This window comes from Pempheris klunzingeri, chromosome 4 (assembly GCF_042242105.1).
Source record: "Pempheris klunzingeri isolate RE-2024b chromosome 4, fPemKlu1.hap1, whole genome shotgun sequence".
Classification (NCBI taxonomy): Eukaryota; Metazoa; Chordata; class Actinopteri; order Acropomatiformes; family Pempheridae; genus Pempheris; species Pempheris klunzingeri.
This window is the reverse complement of record NC_092015.1, coordinates 14,429,975-14,450,942: the sequence shown is the minus strand read 5'-3', so window position 1 is coordinate 14,450,942 and position 20,968 is coordinate 14,429,975. Positions and strand designations below refer to the sequence as shown.

At 41.4% G+C, this 20,968-nt stretch overlaps 2 protein-coding genes across 2 annotated transcripts; both read left to right on the top strand.

The window, feature by feature from the left end:
* Positions 1-117: 117 nt before the first annotated feature.
* Positions 118-4,215, top strand: aipl1 (aryl hydrocarbon receptor interacting protein-like 1). Its single transcript, XM_070829733.1, has 6 exons — positions 118-216; positions 1,842-2,021; positions 3,116-3,304; positions 3,478-3,654; positions 3,781-3,922; positions 4,016-4,215. The coding sequence occupies exons 1-6, from the start codon at positions 118-120 to the stop codon at positions 4,213-4,215; spliced, it is 987 nt and encodes a 328-aa protein (XP_070685834.1).
* Positions 4,216-7,011: 2,796 nt separating this feature from the next.
* LOC139200558 (trafficking regulator of GLUT4 1) lies at positions 7,012-20,628 on the top strand. The gene is made up of 3 exons (XM_070829878.1): positions 7,012-7,419; positions 19,786-19,912; positions 20,508-20,628. The coding sequence occupies exons 1-3, from the start codon at positions 7,012-7,014 to the stop codon at positions 20,537-20,539; spliced, it is 567 nt and encodes a 188-aa protein (XP_070685979.1). The 3' UTR covers positions 20,540-20,628.
* Positions 20,629-20,968: the final 340 nt, after the last annotated feature.

The window sequence follows — 20,968 nt, the reverse complement described above, 5'->3', positions numbered from 1 at the left end:
CCTAATCCATCAGTGACAGCACCTCCAAGTCATCCATACCTTTAATACGTGTTGTAGTCCACGTATCATACACAGACTTGCTCATAAGATTTTTGTCCACACCAATAAACAAAAAAGATGACGGACGATACGATGCTGCTGGGCTTAGAGGGAATCAAGAAAACCATCCTGCATGGAGGGACTGGAGACATCCCAAAACTCATCACGGGGGCAAAGGTACTGTACAGTACAGTACTTCATTCACACTGTCTGATAGATGTAGAACTTTGCTGATGGGTACAAACCACATATGTCATTTATATTTTAGACTTTTAACCAACTTAGCTCTCATTCTAAACTAAGTTGTGTGAGTCACATGCTATTCCTCTGTACAGCCCATTAAATGTACTGTAAATAATACAAAATAGAGCCAAACACATAGCAGCTGTGTATGGTCCTTCTTTTGAATAACTTGAAGGTGATTAAAAAGTTAGTTTTAATGTCCTGAACCGATTATTATCTATATATCAAAATATTATCTATATATTATGCACAAGCATATATTAGAATTCTAATATAAGCTTGTAATGTAATGTAATACTGTGTATAGCATCATATGACCATGCCTGAGAGAAAACACCGTGTCCATACCGTGCTAGAATGGTCGCAGAGCATAAAAAAAGACAGAATATCCAAATAGAGGCTTTATTTTACAAACCTGTCTTTGACAATTATGTAGACTTGATGTTAAAAAGGCACATTTGATATGTTCTTCCAATAAATGATCTAATAAAGGATTCACTTTGTTGTGTTTGTTGGATTTGCCTGGAGCATCCCTCTTAATATGCGCAAGATTTAAAGGAGCAATAAGTAATTAATGAATAATGCATTACTTAAAGCTTTATGTATTCAAATTTTTGTACGTTAGCCAATCATTGCAATTCTCGCTGCCAGTAGAGGATGATAGAGGACATATGTTCACTCACTGCCCCTTTAATGAGACCAATGTTTTCAGAGCCTAATTAATATACTCTGGACCATCTGCAGCGGGTTTGACAAAATTAGTCTAAGCTACACAAAGGTGTTATTTAACGTGTTTTTCAAGGGGAAAAGCTTCCACTTTTTTGAGAGATTAACCTTTTCGGCACAAGCCATTCTTGAATTTGAATTTTTTGGGGATTATTTATGAGAGTGTAGTCATGTCATTTCCCTGTTTGTTACCAGCTGTGTGACACTCTTGTGCTTTACTCATTCTGTGTTATAGTTTCCTTCCTCTGCATCTTTTTTCTTCTTTATCTGAGATTGGAAATTTAGTCTTTACTGCTCCTGAATTTTCCCTTTTAGTGCTCAATGCGTCATTAAAGGCATTTGACATCATCCGAGGTTCATAAAATCACTCTTGACTTGCACTGGTTCTGTATATGAGGGCACTGTTATCATGAAATATGGGAGACGCTTGTGAAAGAGCAGTTTAGGCACCACAGTGTGCACACAGTTTTGTTTTTTTTTTTTAAATGGTTTCACTTTCCTTGGAGGTTACACAAGCATGCAACCTTGGCATGTCTGTCCTTCCTCCTGTCTGTCTGCCCTGTTGAATAACTGAGCTGTGCGAAGTTCATGACATAACATCTTTGTTGAGTCTGATGCTCACTTGTGTTTGGTCCCCTCTCTCAAGAAAACATGTTATTTCTGCCTGCCAGTGGGTTTTCACTTGAGACTTTTCCTCATGAAATGTTATGATATTTTTAATTATGAGTAATTGTCCCTATGTTTTGTCCACACTGCAAAGTTTTAACAAGCGAGCTTCATGGTGTTCTCTCAATATGGCTCCTCTCTCCTCTCTGTGGTTCATTTTACTCCAGGTGACGTTCCACTTCCGCACCCAGTTGTGTGATGATGATCGTACAGTGATAGATGACAGCAAAGTGGTGGGCACGCCCATGGAGGTGGTGATCGGCAACATGTTCAAACTGGACATCTGGGAGACCCTGTTGTCCTCTATGAGGATCAATGAGGTGGCTGAATTCTGGTGTGACATCATTGTAAGTGCTACAGAACATTTTTGTGGTCTAATTTGCTCGTGTGTTACACAGTGCGTTATAGTCTGTAGTACAAATCTCTTCTGTTCCCTTTTTTTATGGAATGACGTCACACTGCAGACGTCTATGTTATAGACTCTGACTTTAATAACAAGTTTTATAATCTCTAGTTGCACATTTAAAGCCTAAGCACAAGGCATGAGGGTATATTGCACCCTCATTGTTAAATGAACACAGATGGTAACTGAAAATGCATGAATCTCCTGGCAAACAGATAACAAAATGAGGTGCTCACAACCATTTCAGAACTGAATCAACAGGCTTCCTAAAGTAGAAACACTTACATAGAACTTATAACATTCATTTATTAGAAACACTGCTTCTCCCTGTTATGAAAGCTGCCGTCCCATACAGATACGTGATATATAGATATACATGCCCATATGCCAGCAACAGATGTCATGAAGCAAACACATCCTCTGAACCTGTGCAGATGTATGTGTATCTTATTTAATCTATAATTTGTCATGTCTGCTCTGAGTTTCTGTGTGCGCGGCGCACACTGCCAAAGACAGATGGGTTGAGGAATACTGTCATTTAATCTGCAGCAGCCTCACTTTTCCCTAATCGGCTCTGATTCCTGCTGAGTCAGCACTACTGACTCCCCTCCACTCTGATTAGATTTGATGGGGCTTAGAGCATTTATGCACTCCTCTGAACAACATGGCTGCGCCACACGCTCCACTGCGTTTGCTGTGCAGTATCACTCTCATCCAGCAGAGGGCACACTGTTACCATGTTAATCTGGTAATCAAACAGACTGGATAGGATGTGAAACTGTTCATTTTCAAGTTTAAATCAGGTCTAATTTGAATCAGACTTCCTGTGAAGGGTAAGTGTAAGGACAGTATGAAGAGTATGATCTGTACCACCACGCTACTCTTGAGTCTGTGCATAAATTACATGATCGCGAGGCCTCAGAGGCAAGTTGGTCTGGGGTTATCTTTAATCTACACTGCAGGATATTCACAGATAAAAAAAAAACCTTATAATTTCGTAGTTCTGTTATAAATTGTGACTCCTGTGATCCTCTCCAGCACACTGGTATTTATCCTCTCGTGTCCAAGAGCATGAGGCGCATTGCAGAGGGCAAAGACCCAGTCGACTGGCACATCCATACGTGTGGTCTGGCCAACATGTTCGCCTACCACAGTCTTGGCTACGACGACCTGGACGAGCTGATGAAGGAACCAAAGCCCCTGTACTTTGTCATGGAGCTGCTCAGGGTGAGACGACAAATTCACGTGGATCTGTGTCTAAGGGAAGCCTCACTAGCGGGAACATTTTAATATAGCAATACATCTGCTTGGAGAACACATCAGTGGGTTTAGCGTACCAGGATAATCTGATGGGAATAACCATAGTAAAATACTATCTCTTGTGGAAAACTGATTGACAGGTGCAGAGGCCCAGTGAGTACAACAGGGAGACGTGGGCTCTGAGTGACGAGGAGAGGCTGAAGATTGTTCCTGTGCTGCACGGCCAGGGGAACAAGTACTACAAACAAGGACAGTTGCAAGAGGCCGCAAATAAATACAAGGAGGCCATCATCTGCATCAAGAATGTTCAGACGAAGGTGACTAAACGTCAAACAAGTGGTCCAAATAGAATTATATTTGCTTCAATACATATGTGCCTCATCTTACAAAACACAGATTTTAAAGTAGGTGTAGACGTGGATCTGAACTGCTTTCTGCTTCAGGAGAAATCCTGGGAGGTCCCATGGCTGAAGCTGGAGAAGATGGCCAACACCTTAACACTCAACTACTGTCAGTGTCTACTGCGCATGGAAGAGTACTACGAGGTCATCGAGCACACCAGCGACATTATCAACCAACACCCAGGTAGATGCACATGTGAATCTGACAAAGTCATCTGACATAAACTCCTGTCCTGCACAGAGCTGTCAAATGTGTGTGTCTGTATTCGTCCTCCAGGTACAGTTAAGGCTTTCTACCTGCGAGGCAAAGCCCACAAGGAGGTGTGGAACGAGGCAGAGGCCCGGCAGGACTTCAGCAAGGTGCTGGACCTCGACCCAGGCATGAAGAAGGCCGTCAAGAAGGAGCTGGCTGTGCTTAACATGCGCATGGAAGAGAAGAACCAGGAGGACAAGAACAAGTACAAGGGCATGTTTTGAGTAAAGTTGTTAAACCACAAATCGCCACAATTCATTTTAGCTTTAACTCCCAGCAGTGACTTTCTGTGAGACACTCGCAGGAGAGTAAAAGACAGCGTCCAGTAAAACAATCCTGGTTGATTCAATCAGGAAGTTCTGTGAACTCCCGTTTTATTAATCTAAACCATGACTGAGGCAACCTACAAGTTAAACTGATGACTTTTCACTTTTACAGTCTTATTTTGATTGGTTAATATGTAAAAGATTTGTTTGGACGTTTAATGAGCTGTTTGAATTACTTTTATATTAATTTCCTATGTTTAATAAGACCTAAAGACTAAAGACGCATTAAGTGAGAATAATGTTTACAGAGATTGATCTGACTGATTGCCACTAATAAACTGCTGGAACAGCTCAGCTGGATTTCTGTGTTTAAATGAACATCTGTGCCGCACCAGATGTTCTGTAAACCAACGGCAGCGACATCAGTGTAGCTTATTCAAAAGCCATATGTGACACTTTGTCGCCATTTTCCCTAAACTATGTCTGAGAACTGAGAAAGTTGTTTTGTCTAATTGATGCTTTACTTGTCACATAAAACAATAAATGAATTAAAACCAAGTGTGTTGTAAGCACGTTGCCTTTCCACAAGGTGGGGCTCTGACCACAATGATCCCTCTGAACCCTGCTGGATAGATCATCCTGAGCCTCAGCAGCACTCTCATGTTCACAAAGAGTCTGGGGGCTCGTAAAAATAAATGACCCACTGCTAGTCTCCTTCGCTTCTTTCCTTTGAACGTCTTCAGAGTGCAGAATGTGAGAGGGGCAAAGCTCTACGTGAGAAAAGAAACATCTGGGAAACGCGCTGGAAAATACATTTGAATTAATATCAGATCAATAGTATGACATCACACTAAGAGCTGCAGTTTTCATTCAGGGAATCCCCCGCTCATCATTGGCCTCCCATCCCTTTTCACTGAGACAGGTCCCAGAGCAGTGCAGCAGTCACTCCAGGAAATGAGCTTGACTCTAATGCACCAGTCTAATTATGAGAAAAATCAATAGGAGCAGATCACAGGAAAAAGAACCACGGTGGCTCATGATTAAACATTCAAGCTGTAAGATCCAGGCCTTGATAACAACCTTTACTGATGCGGCACTTGTCTGATCTGAGGCTAAAACTGTAGTTTAATAGGCCCACAGCATTCACACAGACATCACATGCTATTTATCTCTTTTCTGACCCACGCATTTTATTAATGTTCACACCTAAATACCCACAGTGATGTTTGGAAAATGGACTTATAAAGAGTTGATACATGATGTCGGGCTGTGGAAACTAAAGCACGGGGGCTACAGTAAATTCTGCATAGCAGCACAATCCTCCGCTGGCTCTCCTCCATAAACCACTGGTGCTGATGTTGAGTAGAGGAGAAGAAAGGGGGGAGGAGGAGGAGGAGGAGGAGGAGGAGGAGGAGGAGGAGGAGGAGGAGGCTCCGCGCCAGACTGCCTGCTCAACATGAGATGTGTCAGATTAGCCATAGGAAGACAATTTTCTACCGGAAGCAGACAGATCTCATATTCGAAATAAAAGACTAAACATGTCACTTTTTTTTGGAAGGAAGGTAATAGATGAGGTTTGATAAAGGCTAAGGTTGGTTTTTTTGTTTTGTTTTTTGTATCTTCTACATTTGTTTACACCTGATTCTTTTCTCCTCCGCTCGTATATACAATTGCTTTTATTTAGCAGAGGCTTTTGTTCTGACACTGACACATTTGGGGAGAAGGCGCTGGAGTTTGGACCAGCACCCCAGCCAACCTGCTCTATGGTCTGACATATCTGCACAGAGGCCATGCAGACTACAGGTCACAGGCAACATCAGAGTATTTGAAAATACTTTTTAGCACGGGCGTTTTTGTCATCTTATTTATACATGTTGCCTTGAAAACGAGCACATCAGTGAAGAATTCTGTATGTGGCAAAAAACGATTCCCAATTATTAGACAGACAAAAAATAAGTATTGTTGCAATTATGTTTTAATTTTTTTTAAATGAGGAAATATTATGGAGGTTAATTATTGTCACTTATTGTGTATTTAAAAGCCTCTTGTTGGCGATGAACGCTTTTATTTTGTCAGGATACCGGAAGTGTCCTGTTTTAATGTGGGTGCTTTGACAGTGGTCCTAAATTGAGTCCAGTCTGTGTGCTGCTGCGGCGGGAAGCCAGTGGAGGAGAGGAGAGGAGGAGAGAGTGGCTCGTTTGGGACCTGCTCCTGAGAGAGAGAGACAGACAGACAGACAGGCAGACAGACAGACGGCGCGCCTTCATCCTCCTGTTTACCCCGTTTAGAGGAAAAGAGGAGCATTTCTTCAGACCACTTGTCCAGTGAGCAGACAGACTTAAAGGAAAGTGGTGTCTCTGACTGAACTGCTCCTCCTCGGACGGATCGGAGAGGAGCGGAGGTCTTGTGGTGTGAAATGACATGAGACAAACGGCGGACGTGAGGGAAGGTGAAGGAAAGTGATCCAGGGAAGGAGGGATGACATCCACGGGAACCTCGCTGCCCTCTTCTCCTCTCTGATCTGATTCTTTTCTTTTAGGGGATTTGATCCATCGCATCACCTGTCAGATCTTTTTTTTTTTTTTTTCTCATTAAGTGGATCCCAGCTGGAAAGATTAGTTGTAAAAACTTGTTGTAGCCATTATGGGATGTCGGTGTCTCCTGGCTTGTAATCAACTTTAAATCTTTTTTTTTTTTTTTTTTTTTTTTTAAATCTCCTTTTTCTGATCTAATTTGACTTAACTGAGATTTGACATGGCTATCAACACGGACACAGACTTCCTGAAGTCCAGCTTGGGTGAGGGCGGAGGAGGAGCTCCGCCCGCGGACTCCCAGGAGACGGAGAAACTCCTGGTGCTGACCACCGAGCCCGGGGGGACCGGGATGAGGGTGTCCACCTCCTTCACGGTCAACATGGACGGCGACAAGGGCCTGGAGGCCGACCAGAACGGCCACAGCGTCTCGGTGAGGTCGGGCTCCGCCGGGCAGCTTGCCGCCGCCGCCCCCCTGTCCCCCTCCAAGGCCAGCCTGAGCCGCTCCTCCACCGGGAACGCCACCGTGCAGGAGACCCCGAAGCCCAGGGACTACCTCATCCTAGTCATCATGTCCTGCTTCTTCCCCGTCTGGCCCCTCAGCATTGTTGCGCTGGTGTACTCCATCATGGTGAGTGCAGCTGTACTAAAGTGTGCCTGTGGACCACCAGCAGTACCAGAGTCACAGCCTTCAGTCTGCAGACATGTAGACTAAAAAGGGTCAGAGTCAGCAGAGATGGATGGATGGATGGATGGATGGATGGAGAGGTTAAGGTGGTGATGCAGTGGAGAATATCTGAATCTGCTATTAAGAATTAAGCAGTCAGTTAATTGAGTATTGACACATTCAACATTACATTCAAACTTCTTAAATTTGGTACATGGGGATGTTCGTGTGATATCTTCATGCAGCACTGTGGCAGAATCTGTTTATATATTCATCTGGTTTAGAAACGTCAAACTCCGAAAACATCCCCACGTTTCAGCAGTAATCTGTTGTGGTTTTATTGTCTTCCACAATGAATGTACGCTTGTTAGGGTGCCACTACTGTCTGCGCATCGTTTTGATATTTGAGGAAAGTGAGAGGGATATTTTAGAGAAAGTGTCTGTGAGAAGTCGGCGGTCAAACTGCTTGAGAGGAGAATGCCTGAGCAGATAAATATCATTATTATATCAAGTAATACATCAATGCACTTATTTGAATTGATCTTTTTTTTTTTTTAAATAAATATTGAAAAATAATGGCAAATTGTTAATCACATACAACCAGAGCTCAGGGTGACATCTTGAAATCCAAAGGTATTTGATTTACAGTCATATAAAACAGATAAAGACGGCAAATCTGCAAAATTTGAGATGTCAGAATTGACAAAAAGTATGGTGTTCTCATTGGTAAATCATGATCAATAATCAAAAAAACTCTCTGATAGATATTTATTTCTTAATTGTCTATCCCGGGTGAATTGTATTAATTTAAACTGACGCAAGTGTAACTGCGCTTGTCCAGCATTAAAGTCTAATTTTTATCCTTTGAGGGCTACATGCAGTGAAATATTAAGAGAAAAAAAAGGTTATTAAAGGATTTTTGCAAATTTTAGCAAACTCAGAGAGGCCTCTGTGGAAGAGTAGCTTCAGTTAAGAGTGGAGTCTCATTTGCATGTGAATATCTCCAAATGATGCATTTTCATTGAAAGAAAATTGTTGCAGATACAGTACAGTGTTCTCCGTGGTCCCTCAAACACTCATGAATACCAGAGTTTACTAGAAAACACACACACACACACACACACACACACACACACACACACACACACACACAGCTCAGTGCATCATCAGCTTCCCCAGTGCCGAGGCTTTAAATGATCTCAGGTCTGCTGCTGTCTGTTTTGGGCTGGTGCCCTGACACTTGACTAATCCTCTCACTGGAAGTTTCAGGAGACATGAAATGCTGATACAAGATGCAGCTAAGACACTGAAGCCGCCGCGCTGGACAGCCACAGCTGCTTGATATTCTGCTACTGTTTAGTACTCAAATGTTTTGTGGGGACTCAGTCATTCTCCAACACCCTTTCCAACCCAACGATGGCCAGCGTGGACTCTCACGTGGTCCACATTCATGCTGAAGCACCTGTTATTGAGTGTATAAGATCTATGTTGAGGCTGCTCTGAGACAAAACCCTCTGCGGTGGTGAGAGGTCTGCAGTATAAAAGGTGGAGTTGTTACTGAAGGCCGTGAGAGCTTTTAGCTTATTTCATTCAGCCGGTGCATGAATGTAGAGAATGTGCCAGATATCAAAGCGAGATGCTGCTCGGCTTGTGCTTGATTGACAAAAATACAGACGTGGTGTGAAGTTATGTGACTGATAAAAAAAGATTTTATTATCTAAAAAACCACAGATGGTGCACCATTGATGAAGTCGGCTCGACATGTGTCGGCACACATATATACTATTCACAGAAATGTAAAACTTGTGCAACGTTCCAGCGATATTGGAACAAAAATGAAAACACGCCTAAAAGCCTAATTGCTCGTCTTCCAATTACGCCGATACACTAAAACATCCTGCCAAAACAAACAGGAAAAACAAGCATATAATAACTGGCTTGATTTAATTGGTCCTGCCAATTACAGTAGCACTGTTCTTCACTGTCAGTGTGTCCCTCCCCCTGTTTTTGTGGTCTTCACACTCCTCCATCAAGGCTGATTCATAGCGGAAAGTTGAGGTTGTAAATTCACAAAATCAGTATGTGGAATAAAAACAATGGCGGTTTGATGGGATAAAACTGCAAATGGTTCAATATTTGCTGTATTTTTAGTAGGACATTACAGACATAACTTCAGGCCAAGTGATCAATAAGTTGTTTGTCGTTATGTAATATACCTTTATTATACATGTTCTGGAGAAATGACAGGGATTGTTACACAGACAGGACTTTCTCCAATCTGAACCTTTTAATTTGCAGCTGCCTTCATCTTCAGGGAGAATGTCTATAGCCGACTGACACCACTAGTAACAAAGATCCAGCCTTCTACCGAGGCATTTAAACTGTACGTCAGGATCAAATCCCCTGCTGAAACACACAAAAACTCTGCATATCTGAGCCACAGACTCCTTCAATTGAATTATGCCTCATTCCATATCAGATCTATAATGGACAGCTTATTGTAAAATCTGCAAAGATTTCTTCTGTTATTCCTCAGATGCTTTGTGTGTTTTTCGTTAGAAGCTTAAAGCTGGGGGAAATGAAATCAGATAAAATCAAATGTGAAGATGGAGAATTCTGCTTTTCCAGCACTTTTATTCAAGACACGCTCTGTTAACACACACAGTGTTTAAGACCTGTAAACTACAGGGGTGATAAATGCAATATGACACAGTGAAGGTTTGTTTACATCATCAGAGCATCTCCTCCTTTTTTCTCTTTGGTAAATGTTGGTAAAATGGCAAATATCAGTCCATAAGCACTCTTCTTTCAGAATTCTACGTATCTATGATTTATTTACGAGAGGAAATGAATGGCGTTTCACTAAAACATTTAACACACTCCACAATTTCAAGCTTGGTTTATCTATCTATGAAAACCAGTTCGGAGTGTGCCACCGTCACTGCAGCAAGCTAAGTGTCTCCTCTGAGAGGCGCCATAGGGAGTTTCTCCCATCATGAATGTTGTCAGCCGTGAGATACCTGGTTAATTAAAGCCAAATAAAAATAACAAACAAAGCTAGCAGCTGAGTCAGAAACTGCAAAGTAGCCAAAAGAGGTTTTTATAATTAACCTCCACTACACAAACCATTTTTAGCACAAATAACTGCAAGCATGTTAAAAGCTGCACATTCAGGTGAAAAAGTCACTTTTTTTTCCATTTTGCAAAAACAGTGGCTGTAACAAGGTCTGTAACAACCCAAATAAAAAAGTGTCTTTTTATGTGCAACGTCTGTCTGTGCCACAATACGCAATGTGTGAACCGCTGTGAGGAAACTACAGCACAGAGGAAGAATCCTTTGCAAATGAGCAGTGCAGATAAATGCATCATTTTGACTGACCTTTGCATTAAGTATCTGGCAGTATTCTACCCAGAGTCGGTCAGTGGCATCAGTAGTAACTCTCCTCTGTCAGGATTTTAACTCCTGTTGGCTGATGGATGATTAGTTGCTATTGTCACAGCCATTTGTGTTTTTCAGCTCACTTTACTTCTGAAACTGTACAGCAGCCAACACTCCGATCTACTGAGAAACAAGGCAAAGGCAATGCAGTAAACCCATTAGTTCTGTAATATCACTCCTGTGGGCACTTCACACCAAAGGGAATATCAGGCAGTATCCACAAGACAGCCTGTACTTCCCTGAGCCATCATCATGAACCCACTGACATTCACAAGTCAGCTGCGCGCTAATGGCATGCAGAGCGTGAGGGAGTGAGTGAATGAGTGAGAGAGTGAGTGAGTCAGTGAGAGAGAGAGAGAGAGAGAGAGAGAGAGAGAGAGAGAGAGAGAGAGAGAGGGAAGGAGGGAGGCTTTGACAGAGGGCAGAAGGAAGAAAAGTGAAGGAGGGAGAAACTGGAGCCGGCCACTAACTCAATAGAAGGCGAGAGAAGTCAATTTAGTTTCTCTGCAGAGGGCAGATGCAGCAGTTAGTCAGCTCTGTGGCAGCGATCAACATCCTCTCGCTTTCCTGGGTGTATGGAAAGGAGATACGGGCAAAGAAGATCAAAACATCATTCCCTACAAGGGCAGATGGGTGTGAGAGAGACGACAAATGGCTATAAAGTAGTTCCTATCACTAGATTACAAAAGGAATTGAATCAGATACTGCAGTGATGTTAGATAAGTGCAAGCGAGCCGGAGCAGGAAAACAGAGGATTTACAACACACCCTGCGAACAAATGAATCAAAAGTAATGTGGTTTCCACCGGGCGATATAGCCCTAGAGTGCAAGCTCACTGCTAAGTGCTAATATTCTCCTCGCCCCTTTTGTGAAATGGATACTTCTGGAAAGTTGAACAGAAAAAAGGAGACTGTTCCACTGCTGTTAAGATGGTATTAATGAGGGGAGGTCAGAGGAAACAGCCCAGACTCCAGGAAATTGTAAACAGAAAAAGAAACAAATTGATTAGCATGTTTCTTTTTGTTCCCCGGCGTAAACAGTAGTCACAGTAATGTGACTGTTGTTTTCAGCTGCCACCAACATCCACTGACCTTTCAATGATGCCATATTACAGTACATAATATAGTACATAATAATATGCAATAGCATATAATTATGTACTATATTATGCATTGTGTTAACTCCAGCTTATTGCTGGCATTCTAGTATTAAATTTAACCATAAAGCTGCAATAATCAATATTTTTTTCTACTTATCCATTGTACACTAACCTGCCCAGCATCAAACAGCAGAAAATTATCAGCTAGCTAGAGAGCACCGTGCAGCATTTGGCAGCTGAAGAACCAGACATTTCCCTCAGAAGTTGGTGGAGACCAAAACGGGGATAAAAGGAGAGTGAATTTTGTACTTTTTGTACATCTTCGAATGAAGGATAGTTTTGCTGCTCCCAAGGGGCCTAAAAACTTTTTAAAAATCAATGTATGCAGCTTTAACTAAACGAGATTGTTGTAGTCGCGTATGTCTACATTCAAAATGACCTGACACATAATCCTTTTATCATGGTGGTGATATAATCTTCAAGCTGTTCATGTCCACAGTACATAAACTGAATTCCAGCATATATATTAGCTAACTTTCATGAGCTATCACAGTAGGAAAAGCACAGCAAACAAACAATGTAATGGTAACAGTGAGAACCAATGGACAGACACGGTATCTATGTTTTAATCCTGAAAACAGACAAAATGAACTATAATTAAGTACAATCTGTTGAGGCCTCATTTAGCCGTGTAAAAGAGTCAGCATCTTTCTGTGCTGGCAGATGGTGCATTGCTAACAACGGGGCCGCCAAAAGTTACATCCATCATCATCCACTACCACTCCCAGCAGCAGGACCATCTAAAAGCCAACTTCCAGCTGGCTGCCGCCACAGATCTCTGACAGATGCTTTGGTGGGGAAGGCTTGTGGCTGGCAAACACGGAAGATGTGCAGTCAATTATGGGGATTGGAGAGGTTTTTACTGCCCAGACCAGCCTATCCCAGTAATGGGAAGGCCCAAACTGCAGGAACGTTATTGCACGCTCTGCAGATTTGCCTGTGAAATATGGACTCACAATGCTGCACCTGATGGATGACTGTGTATGGGCGTGTGTGTGTGTGTCTGTGTGTGCATGTAGGTAAATTACTTCTTATTAGCAATCTAATACTGCAGACATAGTGAGGGAGCACATTACACTGTTGTTGCCAATTGTATGGAGAAAACCAGAGACTGGTCATATTATAAAAGAAAACAGATGTATTTATTATTTGCAATGTTACGCCTGTGCAAGTGATGATGTAATCATTCCATAGTGGACAGGATAGAAAGTATGGAAAACGAACACTGTCATGTTGTGGATACAAGTGATGGAGTGCCGCACAGCTGTATGACGCGTGGGGCAGGAGTACCGTCAGTCATGTGGGGCAGCAGCATCCAAAGTCAGAGATATTTAAATCCAACAAGTGGTGACTTTGATATTAACACTGAATTCAAATGTAATAGCACAGAATATTTATGCTATTTATGAAATATCGATGAATGCAACAGAGGTTAGGCTATCTGTTGCTTTTTTTATGGGATTTTGAAGTCCCATAAAAAGTAAGTATGAGAAAATGAGCCTCCTCCTCACTTGATTTATTACCCCAGTACACATTTTCCTAATGAATTTATGGTCTCAGTTGCTAGTTTCAAATTTTCAATACAGCATGGTGTTCATTTAGTAAATTATGGTCCCATTTAGAGGAAAACAGACCATAAATCAGGGTATGCTTTAAAGTGAGACTACCTTGTGACTAACCAATCAGTCTTCATGGAATGAGCTGCACTTTTGGCTTCAAAACCAAGATGGCGACGTCCATGAAGCCAAATTCAAGGCGTATAAGACATGCACCATAATGGCCTTGTGTTTTCGGGATGCTGACACTTAGTTTGATTATCTGAACTATGTTTCCGAGATATAAATACAATTGAAATGTATGAGTTGCAGCACGGCCTGACAGATTTGATCATCTGACCGCATAGAGTGGTTTACAAATTTAATTAGAACTAGAGGCCAAGATGCTCCCTACACCAAATCAGACCAACAGCCTCGTTCTGTCTCTTTTAGGGCTGAACAATGACTACAATCACTAAATTATAATCCTCAATGCTGAAACTTTCAAAAGGACCGCATAAAATTAAAAATATGAGACAAAATTAACAAAAAATAAAAACATTAGAGGAAATAATTAGTGTTAATACAAATAAACATTTTTGATTTCATCAAAGTGGCCAGACTTGAAAAAACATCTCCTGGTTGTACACTGTCACTCTCCAGCAGGCTGCTGCCAACCCTCCATTATTAATGACAAGAGAGAAAGGCAGCACTTACTGACTTACTAGCCTCCACCTTCCTCTGCTGAACACATGAACTACAAACAGAGAGAGAGAGTGTGTGTGTGTGTGTGTGTGTGTGTGTGTGTGTGTGTGTGTGTGTGTGTGTGTGTGTGTGTAAACTGGTAGCACAATAAACACTTGGACAAGACAGTTTGAGGGTAGAATTTCCCATTCAGAAAACAAATATGACCAGGCTTACTCTCGTGGTGAATCAATATAGACATTCATCAGCCAAGCGAAGGGTGCCTCCCACTAACCGCACACACACACACACACACACACACTAAATCTCTTCCAGCCCCTGAGGCTAATATAAAAAAGCTGTGTGTATTAAACATAGCAGCCAGCCTTTATTTCTTTCTTTTTTTTTTATATGATGAATGGAAAATGTTACCAGTTTATTTTAAAATCCATTTTTTTTATTCAATATCTTTTTTCTCCCTAAAACAGGCTAAATGGGCAGCGTTTTCTGAAAGACTTTTCCATTGATTAAAGGTGCTGATGCTGCTTTTCTCTGTGATGTGAGCCCGGATCAATACAGGGTCCACTGGGACTATGTTTGTACCACAGCTGGAGCTGAAGTGTGTGAGTGAGAGAAAAAAAATCTTTTATTTTACTGTCTGGAGCCCAGTTGGACACATGCATTGATTTAGGTTTTGTGGCTTAAGTCACATTGAAATTGTGCCAAAACCTACTTGAAAGCTTTCCTATTTTAATTACAGCTTTCAAGTCGTGTCATTGAAGCCTACCGAATAAATGAATAACTGAAGTTAGACTTTTAAATAATCTAGGAGACACGGCTCGCCATGACTCACGACTCCATCTGAAACTCAATGGAAATCTCACTCTTCAACAAGCAGTTAAGATCACATTTTGTGAACCTTCTTAAATTAATATCAAAATTATTATTATTCCTATAAGAAAACAGTATATGATCAGGAAGTTTACACACAATTTTAAGTGACTTATACTGTTTTCACAAACATAAAAAAACCAGATTGCAACATCAGTGTACGTATTGTTCATGTGAAAGTAGTTTCCTGGCCAGCAGCACCTGGCACTGTGGGATCTGACTACACCAGAGACAGCCTGGAGACAGAGAGGCTCATGGGAGTTACAGGATGAAGTCACAAGCGGGAGATCAGAGAGGATGGAGGGAGGGCTGTCTCTCCTTGTCTCTCTTTCTCACTGCAGTGTAATCTTATCTTATACTGAGGCAACCCCAGCTCTGTACCATCAGTATTGACTGAGTGAAGACAGACACTGCATAACATAAGCAAATGGCGATTTGGAATTGTTTTGTAATGAGTCGTGTGGCATTTGTGTTTATGTGATGGAGTCCCCCCCACCCCCCCATCTATGTGTTTAAATTTAAGGAGCAATGCAAAATCCAAGGGGGAAAAACATAAATGATAATTAGAAAATGCAATAAAAGTAGTTTATTACATTCTCTACATTTTACCTTTTTAATTACACCTGACCCGGTCTTCAGATTTCTCCTACAATGTTTAAATTAATTACATATTAAAAGGTTCCATATTACCCAAAATGCACTTTTTAATGTCTACTCAACATAAAGACATGTCCCCGTTGTGCCTAGAGAATGCTAAACTATGACAAAAGACCATCTTCTCTCTTTTTCTCCTGCTCCATCTTTCAGTAAATGTGTGTGGAAACACCCTGTTTAGATTTGGCCCCCCCTTATGATGTCATAAGCGAATATGCTGATCATGTGACCTCCTCCACCCCTTCAGTAGGCACACTTTCCCCGCCCATGGAAAACCTCCTGAATCCACCTCGCTGTCCGCCATTGTTTTTTCCTCACTAACACCAACTAAGGTTAACACAGAGATGCCGAATGCAAAAGCAAAGCTCACAGATTGTTGTGTTCTTCTAAAACGAAGCGTCCAGAAAGAGGCTGAAAACATACACACACATATATAATTTCAGGATATGGGTAATAATCATTAATACCACACAGTCTTATGGAGGAAAGGGCTATACAAAATATAGCTGTGTTATTTAATATAGATGAGGGGAGTGAAAGGTCCATCTCCCGCTGTACGGCACACAGCCTCTGGTTTAAAAAGACGTGTTCAGCACCACGGAGAGCTCCTAAAGTCATCAGCCTCACTATGGTGCCGTCACAGGAGCAAACACATGGGCTGCGTCCGATACCACTCACTCACTATATAGTCCACTGTGGTGAATTCCCCATTTTAGCTGTCAAACAGACTCAAAGTATCCCACAATGCATTGTGAAGAGTAGTGCACAACAGATGGTCACTAGTCAAGTACTGTAGACCTCATGCATGGCACAGAAGGAAGATAGATGTAATTAATAACGATGCGAGCAGTGTACTAAAGCATTTATTCATTTTGTGGATGAGTTTACTGTAAAGTCCTCTACAGTGAACTAGATAATGAGAAGGGAGCAGTGAATGTGTGAGTGATTTCAGACACAACCATGAACTTTAGAAAATGAGCTTTGTTACATGTGATCTCGTCTCCTTCTGTCTTGGCTCTGATCTCGGTTTAACACAGTATGAGGGACGCTTTTCTAATCCTGTTTCCCTCCTGAGTCTGACCTCTGAAGTGTCTCAATCTATTGGGGCATGGACCCAAAAAGGAAGTTAAAACCGCCCCACAGAGATGCTGACCCAGGCTTCACATGAGCTGGTATTGTGTACAAAACCTAAGAAGCTCTCTGAAATCTAGCCAGTGGACAGGCCACTGCTGCAAAACCTGAGTTTACCGTTTTGTTCATGAAGGCATTTGTGGACAGTTTTGACCTCCTGACAAGTTGTATTATTATCTTAATGAAAACCCCCTCATAGATACTGGCACTGCTGGCAGAAGTCCTTCAGTATTAATATGTTTGTTTTAAAGGGGCCCAGTGAGTGCCACGCCAATGTAATCAACACCATCACACTAATAGCACGTTGCAATGTTTTCACTCTGCGTGATGGTCACATTTAGTCTCACAACCAGTGTGAGACAGCAGGAAGTGGAACTCATGAGAACAGGCGAGGTTGTTGAACAGGCCGTTGTTCCTGACCTCAGTACAACCTGTAATTCTTGCTGAATGTGGAAAGAAACACAAGTCATTAGCTGTCGTACCACATTTGCATTAAGGGGAGACAAGTTGTGCACTCATACTATATTATTATGGGTTTTCTACATCAATGCCGCACTCAGTTAACTGACAGTAAACTTCCTGTTGGTCTGTTTGAATCTCTAACCCGACACCTACTTTGATGTTTATGCATCTTTTTCTTTCTGATTCACGTAGTCAGTCCATTTTAAAGAATAAGGCAGAGGGTTTTCTATGTTTCTCATTGTCGGATTTAATGAACCAACTGTGCTCTAGTCCTTCATTCATACTAACATATACATATATCATCATTTTTAACATATATTACTGAAACAGGAGTTAATAGTTTGGGACTACTTTCAGCCACAGATGGATACACATGTGGTGAACTCTGTAGTATTCATGGTAGCTGGATTAATTACAATGAAAATTAAGTACAGCAACAAAGTGAATTGTGTGTGTTTCTCTTCAGTTGGTTTTTCTTCACTTGTGTATGTGTCATGTACAATACTATGTGTTTAACAGTACTACATATTAAAAGCAGCCCAAAATAAATGCTCATGAGAAAACTGCGGCATCGACCGTGCAACATTTGTTGCTTTGGGACTCTCGCACGTGAAAACAGTGCACAAGGATTGAGGATACCCATCCGTCAAGCCTCACACACACACACACACACATACACATAAATCATCCTGTCTCCATATCTGCAGCAAACATAAAGCAATATACATACAACATTAAGTTGATCTACAGCCCCTTCACACTGCTGCATTCACCTACTCCATCCAATTGGCTCCGCAAGTCACAGCCTTCCATCATTCCCGATCTGCCAATCTCAAATAGACAATTTCGCAGTTTTCAAGCTGGGAATAAATAATTGGTTTGTTTCACCTTAGAGGACTCAAAAGCACCCGTCAGAAAAGCCAACAGTACTGTACTCTATGTGTGTCATTTCCCCTTTAAAATAACTGGGCTGTCGATTAACCCGATAAATAATTAAAAGGGTTACTCTCAGAGAGCTGCTGGAGAGAGGAACGCTCCTGCACTGTGGAGGGGACTTTCTCTGGGTGATGTAAGAGGGAACCAAACTCTTTGGTTTGTGGTGCTGCTTCTCTATTGTATTGATAGTGAAAGTGTGTTTACTGCTGATTCAGCTGAGATTGTCTTTTCAGGGTGCACCTCTCACATGTTCACTGTCTGACATGGAAATATAAAGGGTGTCTATGTTGCTGGTGTTGATAAATTGAAACTACCACCAGGGAGTTGTGGGCCACTTAATGAAAGTCACAGTGGAAATATAAAATATGGATATCACGACGGGCAACACTCTCAATTCAAAATGACAAAAATGGTGCAGCTGGAAAAGTATGGTGGTGTGGTTTGCTTTGTTTTGCACGATTTTATACTTATAATTATAAATATATTTGCACAGAAGATGGGTCTTTCAGTGATATATACATATATAATGGGCTACATCTTACATGCATGTATTTGTAGTGATTCCCCCCCCCCCTGTATTTTACACACTGATCACGTCACCGTCATAAGGGGGAAGATTTCAATCATCCACTATGATGATTTTGCTCAGATATATTTGCCTGAATAATCTCAACATGAACAAATTAGAGGCTGAGCCCAGAAAATATGAAATGGTCAGCCTTTTATTTATTTATTTTTTACCACATCCAGCATTCATCCTGTCCTTTTCAAACCCTCTAAGTACATTTCAATTTTTGAGTGACAAAAAATATCATAGTGTTCTTCCAACTGAACTTTCTCTAGTGTAGTTCAGTGAGTTTTTTTTTATCTTCATATTAGATGTTTGTTCTCTTTAGTCTTATACATACATCTGTGAATTTATTGATTATAAGTGACATTGACGGCCCTTTTTATTTAATTTCTGAACTATAGGTATCTGAAGAAATCTTTCTTTTCGAGGTTACATGTATGTGAAAAGTGTTTAAAGACTCTAATCCATTATCACTAATTATAGCGCAGTAAATTGTTACACATTCATGTGCCTGATGCCTAAATTGCATATCGAGACCAAAGGGCTTACACAGGAGTCCTCTGTGAGGCAGGAGGACTAATAAGAAAATTGCTTTTCTGTTGAGTGAAGGTTCCTCCATCCATCTATCATGCCAGATTCCTTCTTTCGTGAGCAATGGACTTAAGCAAATTAGTAGAGTCGGGTTTGGGTTGTATTTGAATGCGCCACCCCTCCTACAGATTAATGTTCACAGCCACTCCTCTTTAATATCCTGATATGTGAAAGTAAGAAAATGCATTCATAAACCTTTTTTGTTTGATTTTCTGTGCTTAGCATTATCATTATAAAGTCCCTCTTGGTAATACCCTGTGCTTTTTTGTGTCTCCAGTCCAGAAACAGTCTCCAGGTGGGGGATATTGACGGGGCCAGGAGGCTGGGGCGACTGGCTCGCCTGCTCAGTATCGTCTCTATTGTTCTCGGCATTGTCGTCATTATAGTCTACGTCTCAGTTTCAGGTACTTAAGCAAAGACAATGGGGGCAAATGTTTCAAAATACAATGATGTAAGCTAGTTTTTATAAAAATGACTGAAAAGTTTATAAGTGCCTGTCATTTAAGTCAACTTGCTACAGCTACTTTTCGGTTTGTGATAATGACTCACATTAACATGCAGTATTTGGTGAAGCCTGAGTGACGTCTAGTGTGCTGTGCATGAAATAAGGTTTATGTTTGTAGTACAGCTGATGAATATGAAAGAGGAGAAACATTTGAAAATGAAGTACGTGTACACGTGTCCACACACAGGCCTTTAACAACAAGTGTTCGACAACACAACAGAGAATACCTACTGCATTATGATTGCAGGGTGATAGATGACACTACCACACGAGCATGCGACGTGGTAAACTCAGCACATTTCCAAGCCTGTGTGTGTGTGTGTAGATTGATTTAGCACTGCAGTGTGTCTGGTAGGCTGACTGTGCAGCCAGCAGGGCTCTTCTATTTCAAAAAGCCTTCAACACTTGAGCTAATCAAAATAATGAACTTGATGTTGAGTGAAAGTAGTTTTTTTGTGTCTGACCCGACTTTTGTCCTCTGATTTCTTTTGCAGTTAGCAATCAACACCAGGGGGGAAAAAATTAACCGTGAAAGCCAAACCACAGATGCAACAAGGGGGAACAACCTAATTCAAAACAACAACTAAAAAGAAATGCGATTCCTAAATCTATGGCATATGGTAAAATCCATCATGACCGCTCTCAGAATGCAAAAAAATAGGCAACTCATGAGAGTACGTACTGCAGCAAGTAAACAAACGGAAAAATCCTTCAGAGATGCATGCATTAGAATCCAGTAACATTTGCTTGACAAAAATAACAAAAAACCTGATGTAGAATTGTTCAGGTTAAAACGGAGGGAAAAATAAAATGCAGATTTGTATGTGGTCAGGAAGCTTCGTACATGTCTCCTGTAGGAGTGATGGACTTCTAAAAATGAAGAGGATGATGAGGAGAGAGCGAACAACAGACGTTTTCTATCTGGGATGGGACTCCTTTGAAAAACGGATTCTGG

Excerpts from the sequence above, each read along its gene's own strand:
- aipl1 (XM_070829733.1), top strand. The coding sequence starts at position 118 with ATGACGGACGATACGATGCTGCTGGGCTTAGAGGGAATCAAGAAAACC. Across the intron at positions 2,022-3,115 it reads AATTCTGGTGTGACATCATT|CACACTGGTATTTATCCTCT; the intron begins GTAAGTGCTACA and ends GATCCTCTCCAG. Across the intron at positions 3,923-4,015 it reads CATTATCAACCAACACCCAG|GTACAGTTAAGGCTTTCTAC; the intron begins GTAGATGCACAT and ends TTCGTCCTCCAG.
- LOC139200558 (XM_070829878.1), top strand. The coding sequence starts at position 7,012 with ATGGCTATCAACACGGACACAGACTTCCTGAAGTCCAGCTTGGGTGAG. Across the intron at positions 7,420-19,785 it reads CGCTGGTGTACTCCATCATG|TCCAGAAACAGTCTCCAGGT; the intron begins GTGAGTGCAGCT and ends TTGTGTCTCCAG. Across the intron at positions 19,913-20,507 it reads AGTCTACGTCTCAGTTTCAG|TTAGCAATCAACACCAGGGG; the intron begins GTACTTAAGCAA and ends TTTCTTTTGCAG.